The 12681-nt window shown below is 38.1% G+C and overlaps 1 protein-coding gene across 4 annotated transcripts in view; it reads left to right on the top strand.

Moving 5' to 3' along the window:
* The window catches only part of ANO4 (anoctamin 4), a 421314-nt gene extending 411784 nt beyond the window's left edge, over positions 1-9530 (top strand). For all 4 annotated transcript variants that reach the window (XM_040491102.1, XM_040491101.1, XM_040491100.1 and 1 more), the window contains 3 exons: positions 4614-4719; positions 6250-6445; positions 8764-9530. In XM_040491102.1, the coding sequence (XP_040347036.1) occupies positions 4614-4719; positions 6250-6441 (298 nt within the window). In that variant the 3' untranslated portion in view covers positions 6442-6445; positions 8764-9530. The remainder of the gene's footprint in view (positions 1-4613; positions 4720-6249; positions 6446-8763) is intronic.
* The last annotated feature ends 3151 nt before the right edge of the window (positions 9531-12681 follow it).

Genomic DNA, 12681 nt, shown 5'->3' with positions numbered 1-12681 from the left:
GCAGAGCTCTGTGATAGATCTACAAATGGATGTATCCTAGACAGAGGCAGAGCAAATAAATGCATATTCTCAACAACTGGATCTCTATATAGAAATTACCTCAAATATTCCCAACTCACCATAGCCATGAGTGTAAGTGTTTTCTAAATATTAAAAAATGTAAGGAATGTTAATTTTTAAAATATAAAAATCTACAAATTAAAATTTAAGACCACCACCTAAAAACAAGTGTTTTCATTTTTGCATATTGCAGTAGTCATCCCTTATCTGAGGGAGATACATTCCAAGACCCAAATGGATGCCTGAAATTGTGGATAGTACCAAACCCTATATACACTATGTTTTTCCTATATATACATACATACATACATACATACATACATACATGAGAAAGTTTAATTTATAAATTAGTCACAGTAAGATGAATAACTAATAACAATTATCACAATATACTGTAAGGAAAATGATGTGAATGTGGTCTCTATGAAAATACAACATTGTACTTGCCATTCTTCTTGTGATAATGTGAAGTAAAAATGCCTATGTGATGAGATGAATTGAGGCAAATGACATAGGCATTGTGACCTAGCATTAGGCTCCTATTGCCATTGTGACAATAGCCAGCAACAGGATCCTCTCCCTCCTGACTGTGGTAGGGAGGATGTGGTAACTGAAACCATGGAAAACGAAACAGCAGAATGGGGGTGGGGTAAAACTACTTGCATATATGTACAATTTTATAAATAGTCATGTTTGATAATCATCTTTGGGTTATAAAAAAGTATTTCATCTTTCTAGTTTTCATGCTTATATTTAATGAATGGTTATATTTGATGTATAAATGAATTCACTTAACACTACCAAACTTGTAGCAGAAATTTAAGAATGATACATCTATATTGTGGTTTTGGGAACAGTCAAGGGAAAACCATAATTTTCCATACAATGAATTTACAAGAGATATGGGGAGAAAAAGATTTATTAAAATTCCTCAAATGAAAAGCTGAACAAGGTCTGAGAAGCTAGGAGATAGAGCAGTCACAATGAAGGGCACCAGTTAAGAGCAGAACAGAGGCATAAATAGAAAGGGGAGCAGTGGGTTCTGAAAAGAATTTTGTTTTAGCAAATGCTGTTGTGTAAAAGGTTTAAGGAGTTAGGGTGATTCTTGAAACAATTCAGTTTCCCTCCTTTTATAAATATACTTTTGTCTAATAATCAACCATATGTATAATAAAAAGCATAATGCCATTTTTCTTCTAGAAAGATTAGTCCATGCAAACTTTTAGTCCCCAATAAATTGGACCTTTGACAGAAACCATTAATGTAATCATATATTAGAAAAAAGGTGTTTTAGACAATGACCAATCCTCATCATTACAGAGAGAACCAACAGCTTGAAGGCATTAGTAGATTCATTCTTAAGTTCAGCACCAGATACTCATCATAAACACAATTTTACTGACAAAACAATTGTAATACATTATTATATACCATAGACAGTAATGATAATTAATATTATAATTGTGATAATAGTGACAGCTCATTTTTGTAGTCTTTGCTTCTTTTCAAAGATATTCTGCATACATCTTTTGGGATGAGCACTGAGTGTTGTATGGAAACCAATTTGTCAATAAATTTAATATATTTAAATTAAAAAAAAGGAAAGATTATGGAGCCGCCAAAGTGTGCAGGAAGCCAACATGAATATGAGGAAATTCATGAACAAATCTACCCAAATGTGTTTATAAATGATTAAATTTATGAATAAAATGATATGGTTCTGGAAAAAAATGATATTCTGCATAGAACAAAAATAGACACATAGATCAATGGAACAGGATAGACAGTCCAGAAATAAACCCACACCTATATGGTCAATCTATGAAAAAGGGGACAAGATATACAATAGGGGAAAGGTAGTCCTTTCAACAAATGGTGTTAGGAAAATTGGACAGCTACATGCAAAAGAATAAAACTGGACTACTTTTTTTTTAAAGAGTGTGAGTGTGAGCAGGGGAAAGGGGGCAGAAGGGGTGGGGGGGGAGAGAGAGAATATCTTAAGCAGGCTCCATGCTCAGCACGGAGCCTGATGGAGGGCTTGATCCCACAACACTGGGATCATGACCTGAGCTGAAATCAAGAGTCAGACAACCAACTGAGCCACCCAGGTGCCCTGGACCACTTTCTTATACCATACACAAAAATAAATTCAGAGTGCTTTAAAGACCTAAATGTAGGGGCGCCTGGTTGGCGCAGTCGGTTGAGCGTCCGACTTCAGCCAGGTCACGATCTCGCGCTCCGTGAGTTCGAGCCCCGCGTCGGGCTCTGGGCTGATGGCTCAGAGCCTGGAGCCTGTTTCCGATTCTGTGTCTCCCTCTCTCTCTGCCCCTTCCCCGTTCATGCTCTGTCTCTCTCTGTCCCAAAAATAAATAAATGTTGAAAAAAATTTTTAAAGACCTAAATGTAAGACTGGAAACTATAAAAATCCTAGAGGAAAACATGGGCAGTATTCTCTTGGACATCAGCAATAGCAAAATATTTATGGGTAGGTGTCCTCAGGCAAGGGAAACAAAAGCAAAAATAAAGTAGTGGGACTACACCAAAATAAAAAGCTTCTGCACAGCGAAAGAAATCATCAACAAAACTAAAAGGCAACCTAGTAAATTTGAGTGGATATTTGCAATTGATACAGCTGATAAGGGGTTAATATCCAAAATATATAAAGAATTTCTGTAACTCAACACCAGAAAACAATCATATTAAAAAATAGAGTACCTGAATAGCCAATTTCCCAAAGAAGACACACCAGTGGCCAACAGATAGTACTAATCATCAGGGAAATACAACAAAATCACAATGAGATACCACCTCACATCAGCCAGAATGGCTAGTATCAAAAAGACAACAAGTGTTGGCGGAGGATGTGGAGAAAAGAGAATCCACATGCACTGTTAGTGGGAATGTAAATTGGTGCAATCACTGTGGGAAACATTATGGAGGTTCCTCAAAAAATTAGATATATGATATAATCCAGTAATTCTACTACTATGTATTTACTTAAAGAAAATGAAAATGCAGATTCAACAAAAATACATGCACTCCCATATTTATTGAAGCATTATTCACAATAGCTAAGGTATGGAAGCAACCCAAGTATCTACCGATAGATAAACGGTGAAAGAAGAGGTGGTTTATATGTGTATAATGGAATATCAGCCACAAAAAGAATAAGATCTTGCCATTTGCGGCAACATAGATGGACGTAGACGGTATTATGCTAGGTGAAATAAGTCAGAAAAAGATAAATATCATATGATTTCACTTATACATGGAATTTAAAAAGCAAAACAAATGAACAAAAAACCAGACTCTTAAACACAGAGAACAAACTGCTGATTGTCAGAGGGGTGGTGGGTAGGATAGATAATGGAGATTAAGAGATGTAGACCTCCAGTTACAAAATAAATAAATCCTGTGATGAAAAGTACAGCACAGGGAATATCGTCAATGTTTAATAACATTGTATGATGACAAATGGTGACAATAGTTACTGTGATGAGCACTGAGTAATGTATAGAATTGTCAAATCAATATAACATCTAATATAAACTAATATAACATCATCTGTCAATTATACTTAATTTTAAGAACAGATACCCTGCATAGGAATTATCTTGTATTCTCACACATAAGATAGTGCTGATCTTGAGGTTAGGTACTATCCAGGTTAGGAGTCTGGATGATCATAATTTTTACTGAGACAATGGAATTTGGTACGTTTACATACAGAACTGTTAGAATTAGCACTTCCAGATCTTTACACATTTCTAGAGCTAATGAAAAGAATACTGGGCTCAAGACTAATGGAAACTCTATAATATTGAGAGTCATTTTTGTTTCCCCACCTGTCATTACAGCAATGATAATGGCAAAGATAAAATGGAGTTACATGGATTTAAGTTCTTAGGACCAGTGCCTTGCTTCTAGTAGGTACTCAACATATATTTGTGGAATTTGATGCTGATTCATAAGTTATAGTCGGAGCATATGTTGGGAAGGACTCTATTGTCAAGTGGGAGAAATCCAGTATAAACTGACTTTTAAAAAGTCATTGGTTCAGGTAACTGGGAGGTTGGCAGGATGATACATTGGTAATGGCTAAATCTCAAGCCTCCAGCAGTGTCAACCAACACAATGCCTCTCTCCTGGCTCTGAGTTGTTCAAATTACCATTCTCAAAGAAGCTCTCTCCACATAGTCTGCGATAGCCAGCAGCAGCTCCAGGCTTTTACCCTCTGTGGACGTAGCGATAATTCGCTAAATGACCATTCTAGCAGAAGTCCTGGTGAAGATTCTCACTGATCATCTTTTGAGCTGGAGTCAGGGTAGGGGGTGAACCCTGCCTAAGCCACATGGATAATTTCCCAGAGGAGAGGAGATATTCTTTTACCAGAAGAAGAAAGGATGAACAAGTAAAGTGACAAATGTCTAGAAGAGAGAAACTTTTTAAACCATCTGTCATGAATGAGGACTACATAGCGGGAATGGATGAGATATGGGAGTCAGGAAAATCATAGCTTGGAATGTAACATTCATTCTCCTATATATTTATAGATACCGAGACTACCGTGACCCTCCTCATTCACTGGTGCCCTATGGCTACACACTGCAGTTCTGGCACGTCCTAGCAGCTCGATTGGCTTTTATCATTGTGTTTGAGGTATCTTCTCTTAACCAATTCCTTTACTAACTTTGCCATAATGAAGTAACTGAGAATAATGCATAAATGCAACTGTGAGAACTTTCAATGTGATTACATATGTCCAGAAGTATTAGAGTAATATTATATAGCCTCTTTTTAAAATCTTTTTTACCTTGAGTTGTTCAAGAAATAATTGAAAGTCCATTGTTGATTGTTAATGGATAAACCAGAAATCATTAGTCCTAATACTCTAGGGCCATTGTTCTTCAACTTCAGGAAAATTGTAGGTTTTATTATCACTACTCACAGAGATTCAGATACATCAGGTCTGTAATTTGCTTTTCACAAGCTCTCCAAGATGATTCTTCCTGATGTAGGTGTTCAAAGACTATAGTCTGGAAAACATTGAACTGGGTATTATACAAGTGGTAGCCTCTGGTTGTGTGTCATCATGACATTATATTTAAGACACAAATAAGTATTCATTACTTGGACTGAGGGGCAGAGAGAGAGAGGGAGACACAGAATCCAAAGCAGACTCCAGGCTCTGAGCTGTCAGCACAAAGCCCAACATGGGGCTCGAACTCATAAATGGTGAGATCATGACCTGAGCCGAAGTCAGACACTTAACCAACTGAGCCACCCAGATGCCCCAAATCATTTGTATTTCTATGACTATACTTATAAGTGGAAATTTGATACCCATTTGTATATGTTAAAAGCCAGATTAAAGAAAAACCAAGACTGCCTCTTGGCTTGGACTGGAAGTTTCCTATACCTCTTTTTCATTTGTTTTTTTCTTCACTCCAGGAAACTAAGAGAAGACAAGTTGTTCTTCCCTGGGAATTCACTTATCAATGACTCAGTCCCTCTTTAAAGTTTTTAATACTTTAGAATTATTAAAGCCTTTAAATTATCATCTGGTACTTTACTGATAATCCTCATATAGGCAAATAGAAATGACAGTGATTCTAGAGTTTCCGCTATTAGTAAGTCAGGTAAAGAATTTGTGGCAGTTTACCTGAAAAAAGTTTCTTCCTGAAATGATCACTTCCCTTAGGCCTACTGATAATTCTTACAATTAAAATTTGCAAAGCAAACTGTATTTGCAACATTTTCTTATAATTTTCACAATAATGCCCATCTTACACATGAGTAAATTGAAGCTCAAAGTGACTTATTCTCAGCTAAACAAACAGCTCTTAAGTAATAAAAGCTACAGAGCCAAGATGCAACCCTAGGTTTTCTGATTCCACAGTATATGTACTTCTGGCTCTCCTTTGCATTCTCTGACCACTGGTTCTCCACATTCTTTCCTTATTCCTTTTTTCATTCCCTATGAAGTGTCATCAGACCAAGTTTGGTCCTCACCTATCCCTATGGTCTTCTTTCCTCACACACACCTCCCTTGACCTCATTCCACTTTCCAGACACTTGAGAGGCTCCATGTCCCTGGAGTGAGAGGCATTCTTGCACCAATTCCCAGAGCCCTTTCCACTAAGGATGGGCAATAAACCTAACTTGTTGTATTCTCCTTTATGTTTTTAGCATCTCGTGTTTTGTATAAAGCACCTCATTTCATATCTGATCCCAGACCTCCCAAAAGATCTAAGGGATCGAATGAGAAGAGAGAAATACTTGATTCAAGAGATGATGTACGAAGCAGAACTGGAGCGTCTCCAGAAGGAACGAAAGGAGAGGAAGAAAAATGGAAAAGCACACCACAATGAGTGGCCATGACCAGGTAGGTGAGAGGTGTGCCCATGGTCTGAAACCTCTCCTTGGGTTGAAGTTAGTGCTTTAAACTCCTTGAATCAAAGCTTGCCATCATTCTACTGATATGAGTCAAACTCCTTAGAAGCTTCTCAAGCCAGCTTATTTCTTAATTGCACAATTTAACTTTATCTTCCATTTGCACATAATTCCTGCAACTCTTCTCTACCTCCATGACACTCTTGGCCTGGTAGTCAAGGTCTTTATGACTTGGCATTATTATTCCCTGAAATAAACCTTCTTTTCTGCCTTCTACTCCTGTTTGGCAGTTCTCTTTCAACAGAAAAGAGTCCTGTTGCCTTGGGGATATTAAAGTCACCTTTTTATCTCACCCAAGATGGCCCTCCCTCCATAACCCACTTATTGTTTCCTTCCAGGATGGTCCATGTCACACCATACCCTCTAATAAGTTTTTCCCAGACTTACCAGCCTGCTGAGACTCACTTCTTAGAAACTTCTCCGGTTATTGCATCATTACTACGTGTATTGACCTATATATTGAACTGTATTATTGATGATTTTCAAATAGTTATCAGGCTTCCCCAGCACAATTGTAAGCGTCTTTAGGAATGGTATCTTTATGGATGGTAATTGTATTCTTCCAACTAGTTAGCATAGCATTAAGCACATGGCACCCATTAAATGCAATTCAGCGAATAAAGGAGGTAGATTAAGGCTAAAAGCATTGTAAGACAGTTTCATAATGTTTCCACATATCTTATCAGAAAGTTTTCCTGAGACCTTCTCTCAGGTAAGTCAAATATTGGCTGTGTGTCCTTGGACAACTCAGTTCACCTCTGGGCCTCAGTTTCCTCACACATGATTAGATGAGCTCACAGTTTTGGTACTCTGTAAATCTAATATTATAGCATTCCTTTTTCCTTCCTCACCCTCATTTCTCCCCCTCCACTTGTTTGAAGACTAACTTTGAAAACATTTTTCACAATTTTGCCTCCAAAGAAAAATGAGATATACAGGGGAAAAAAGTATGTTTTTCATTTTTCATATTGATTACGATGTAGACAATATCTACAGGGATATTTGTTGTTCAGCTAGTGAAGTTGTGTTGCCCCAGATCTGTGTTAAGAGTCTAGGAGGTTATTTTGAGTTGGATATGAAGGTGGACTTAGAGGAAGGACTCATATTTTGAGTTGGATATGAAGGTGGACTTAGAGGAAGGACTAAGTCCTTAGAGGACTTAGGAGGACTTAGACCCAGACCCCAGGCCCACAAGGATAATAGTATATAGATATTGAACAATGCCCCTCCCTCAATTCCAAAGTAGGTCTTGGTTTCACTAAAAGTAAGACATTTTTTGCAACGTAATAATTTTGCCATTTCCTAGATTTGCCATCTGACTATGCGACTTTGGGAAAATTGCCTGCTTTTTCTGAGCCTGTTTATTTGACAGAACATGCAGCTCACATAAGGCAATGTATGTGAGACATGTATGAAACAATAAAGTGCTACAGAATACTACACGGGATTTGTATTGTTAAACGTTGTGTTATGCTCCACCAGATTCTAGACCTGGCTTTTCCATTCTCTGTACGACCTGGAATGGAATATTCATGTGGATTTGATTTCCACATTTACAGAAGTAAAGAAGTTGGACTGAACAATACTTGAAGAGTCTATCCAGTTTTTAATATTACACTGTATGTTAACTAACTAGAATTTAATTTAAGAACTTAAAAAGAAAATAAAAATAAGAAAAGAGCCTATCCAGTTTTAACGCTCTGGGATTCTAGAATTTGTTCCAAGCCCCATTCTGATCACCTCTTCTCTGGCTCTGGTCAGCCTTCAAAGGAAAATGGCTGACTATCCAGATGGCTTTGTTTAGGGTAGGAGGCAGACATTAGTGAAGAGAATTGCTCCCAGGAGCTCCAGTAGCCAAGACCAAGGTGCAGTAAGCGGCATTACCTACACTTCTAGGGGCTGCACTGGGCTATAAGGCTAGTAACCAATTGGGAGTTTTTTCTGGCTTCATCATTATGGGTTGCTTTCTCCCCAGAGGCCATTTCTAATTTTTGCTTGAAAGCATAGTATTTGTCTGTCTTATTCCTCCAACAGTTGGCAGGATGTCACCTTGCTTCAGACTGCCTTTCTGACTCAGTCTGTTCATCTGTAAAGCAGGCACAATAATGTTTATACCATACCTGATCAGTTTGGGGTTGCAAATTCTTTCAATGCCTTTGATTCATGGTGAGTACAAATAAACCATTGCACACCGTGTTCTTAAGCCATTGTGTGTACATGGGGTTTCAATGCCTTCTTTCCTCTTTCTAGGTAACAGTTCATTTCCAAGCCAAGGACCTGAAACCTGTTTACTTCTCCCAGCTGTGCAAAAGCACATTCAAGTGAATGACTAAAATGCAACCGCAGTGCATGTCGCAGACATTGGCAGCAGCAGGGGAGTCAGCACCCTTAAAGGACTACCTGGGAAATCATGCTGCTGTGAAATCACATTGCAGCACACAATTGCTCTCTATCCATAGACCATTCTTGACCAAGCAAGCATGCACATCATGGGCAGTTACATTCTCAAGTTTTTAAAACCAAGGGGAACTTGTATACTGGGCCTGTTTTTCAGCCTGTTTGCTACCTTTTTTGCATTCTGTCCCATGTGAATTTTACAGACACTGGGCTAATAAGGGTATTCAGACACCTGGACACACATTCCTAGAATGTCATTATATGGTCCTAATTCCACATCACTGAACGATACAGACAAGACCCTGTTTACAACTTTTTCTTTTTTTTTAATTTCAGATCTTTCTGAGGAGATTATTATATATGACATATCTATAGCTATGTGTATGGCCATAGATGTATTTCTGTGTGTACATATGTATAGTCATGTATTCTTACATATGTACATACAAATACAGAGATATATAAAGTACATAGAAATTCCTTACTTGTAAATAGCCAAAGGGTACTGACATGAATGACAAATTTTCACATTTAAATAGTCATCAACATGAAGCCATGTTTAATGCTTGTATAATGTGATGCAATAAAATTTAAAATAAATTTATGCACATGGAATATTTTCAGTTGGGTCTTCTGAAATTCTGTCATATTTTTTTCTCATAGAATAAGAGAAATTAGAGTGAGATCTTTAAAGGAAGGTTTATTACTCCCACACACTCCTGAGAAATCACTTCAGAGTACATTTTTTTTTCCATCTTGTTTCTAGGCTACTTTTTTAGAATATCAAGCCAACTAATTAGAGATCTCTCAGAAGAACTTGGAAAATGTCATTGACATAACTTTGTTGAGGAAATATGAAATATAGCCAATGACACTTACGTATGATGTTTTAATTGCCCTGATTAGTTTGGTCTGCTAATCTTTGGAAGAGGCCATACATCTGTTTAAAAAAAAAAAAAAGGTTTCTAAACAATGCCTGTTGTGGTTACTCTTTTCTAAAGAGAGCAGAACCTGCCCTTGAACTATGTTATCATCTTGCCTATGTGAGTTAAGGAGATGAAATGCTCCCATTACCAGGTCCATCAAACACTGTCCTAGTTTAGATATGTATTCACATAAGCCGGTTGATTCCCAAAGACCTTAGGTGTTTTCTTAGCCTATATAGTACCAGCAGTCAGAGTGGCATTGGACAGGGTAGAACTTCAACCATTTCTTAGTTTTCTCTATGACCTGATGTTCCTGGGAGTGAACTCCTAACCCTAGCAGGGCCTAAACTAAGGAGATGCACTTTATGGAAACTGAGACAAAAAGCCATTGAAAGAGTTTTCTTTTCAATCACTGGCTGAGAAGTCTGTGAACTTTTTCACAGCAGCCCCAAGGAAAAGGAATTTCCATGAAAAGTCTCCAGAGATGAAATGCAAATAGATTCCAATAAGACAACTTGCCATACTGACTCAGCTTGTCACTTTTGTTCAGTATGCCTGAAGCTCCACCCCAAGCATCATGGCCCAATAAATCCTTGGGGCAGGTAGAACAGTGGGGGCAAAGAATCGTGAGTCCCTCTTTGGGTTTGGAATGGGCCATGAACAGTCACAGCTAGGTAGAGGATTACCAAAGGCACTGATCAGGATAAAGAAGTAAACATTTATTAAGTGCAACTTTCTCCCTGGTCTGAGCATAAACTGATCTTAACTCCATGACCAAAACCTTTTTCTGCCTGTGGTGTCCTGCCTTTGCTATTCCAAGTGTTTCTGTCAATCACAATTCCTGATTCCCTGTTTGGGGTACAAGGAAAATGTGGTGAATATCTTAAGATGTCTTTAGGCTTGTAGGGAGGAGGAAGGCAAAGAAAGAGAAGAGAATTTCTGATGTACTTAATAAGAAATCAAGTGTTAGGAATAACATCACCAAATTGGAGACATAGTTTCCTCTCTTTGTTCCCCCTCACAAGAAGAAAACTAACAACCATTCATGGATAAGACCACAGAGAGAAACTTAGAATGCAACAGTGATGCTGAAGCACCCCCTGTACTATGGGGACCAAAAACGACCACAGTAGAAGGGTAAGAGGGGCAGCTACTCGCTGACCAGATTGCCCCTCTTCCAGGCTGGTACAGTGCTATGCCAAGAGGTCTCCTCTGAGCCTGCAGTTCCTTCAAGGGGAAAAGAGAGCTCAGTGTGAACATCCAGCACCCCCAGTATTGTGGGTCACTTCTTAGCAGTCCTCATTCTAATTTTGCCCCACAGGAATTGCAGGGGAACATGCAGAACTTGACCACTGGGAACCTGATTGTGATGGAGGACAGGGAGGAGCTTGCAACAACCAGCAGTCAGATCTTGGAAAATTGAGTTCCTAGCTTCAATGCCCAAGAAATAATCCCAACCAGTGGCTTTATCTGCAGAGCCATGACCAGGGAACTTGGTGGGATGCCTGATTCAGGATGGCTGAATAAAAACAAAATCCAATTATATGCTGCCTAAAAGACACACATAGACTGACTGAAGAGAAAGAAAAAGATATTTCAATTAAATGGTAACCAACAAAACAAAACCCAAAAGGTAGCTTTACTTATCAGAAAAACTAAAATGGTAAAAGGAGGCAAAGGAGTCATTATATAATGATAAAGGGGTTAACCCATCTAGAAAATATAATAATTGTAAGTATTTGCACCCAGCATCAGAACACCTGAACATATAAACCAAAGGTAATGTAGGGGCGCCTAAGTGGCTCAGTTGGTTAAGCGTCCGACTTCGGCTCAGGTCATGATCTCACAGCTCGTGGGTTCGAGCCCCGCATCAAGCTCTGTGCTGACAGCTTGGAGCCTGGAGCCTACTTCGGATTCTGTGCCTCCCTCTCTCTCTGCCCCTAACCCAATTGTGTTCTGTCTCTGTCTCTCTCAAAAATAAACATTAAAAAAAGTTTAAATCAAAGGTAATAGAGTTAAAAGGAGAAATGAATGGCAATACAATACTAGTTAGAGACTTCAATACCCCTTTCAATAATGGATAGATCATCCAGACAGAAAATCAATAAGAAAATGGCAGATTTGAATAACACTATAGACCAAATGGACATAACAGACCTATGGAGAACATCTATCTGACAATACCAGAATACACATTCTTCTCAAATGCACATGGAAGTTTTTCTAGGATAGACCCTATGGTAAACTACACAATAAGTCTTTGCAAGTTCAGAAAGATTGAAATCATGCCAAGTATTCTCTTTGTCCATAGTGGTATGAAACTACACATCCATAAAAAAGGGAAACTGGAAAATTCATGAACGCACAGAGATTAAACAACACTCTCCTTAACAGCCTGGATCAAAAAAGAAATTAAAAATATCTTGGGACCAATGAAAGTGGAAATACAACATACTGGAACTTACGGAATGCAGCAAAGCAGTTCTAAGAGGGAAGCTCACAACAGTAATGCCTACATTAATAAATAAGAAATACCTCAAATAACCTAATTCTACACCCTAAGGAACTAGAAACAGAAGAACAAACTGAGCCCAAAGTTAACAGAGGAACAAAATCATAAAGATTAGAACAGAAATAAGAGAACAGTAAACAATTCAAAAGATTATCTTTTCATAAAATCAACTCTTAGTTTTGTTAAAATTGACAAATTTTAGCAAGGCTGACCAAGGGAAAAAGACAAGACCCAAATCAGCAAAGTTATAAATGAGAAAGGAGACATTACAACTGAATCCACAGAAATGCAAAGATCCTAAGAGGCAACTAAGAAAAATTACATGCCAATAAA

This window comes from Herpailurus yagouaroundi, unplaced genomic scaffold (genome assembly GCF_014898765.1).
Source record: "Herpailurus yagouaroundi ecotype Mexico unplaced genomic scaffold, PumYag 182, whole genome shotgun sequence".
In the NCBI taxonomy this organism is placed as follows: domain Eukaryota; kingdom Metazoa; phylum Chordata; class Mammalia; order Carnivora; family Felidae; genus Herpailurus; species Herpailurus yagouaroundi.
Note: the sequence above shows the minus strand (reverse complement) of the source record. Positions and strands in the feature narration are given on the sequence as shown.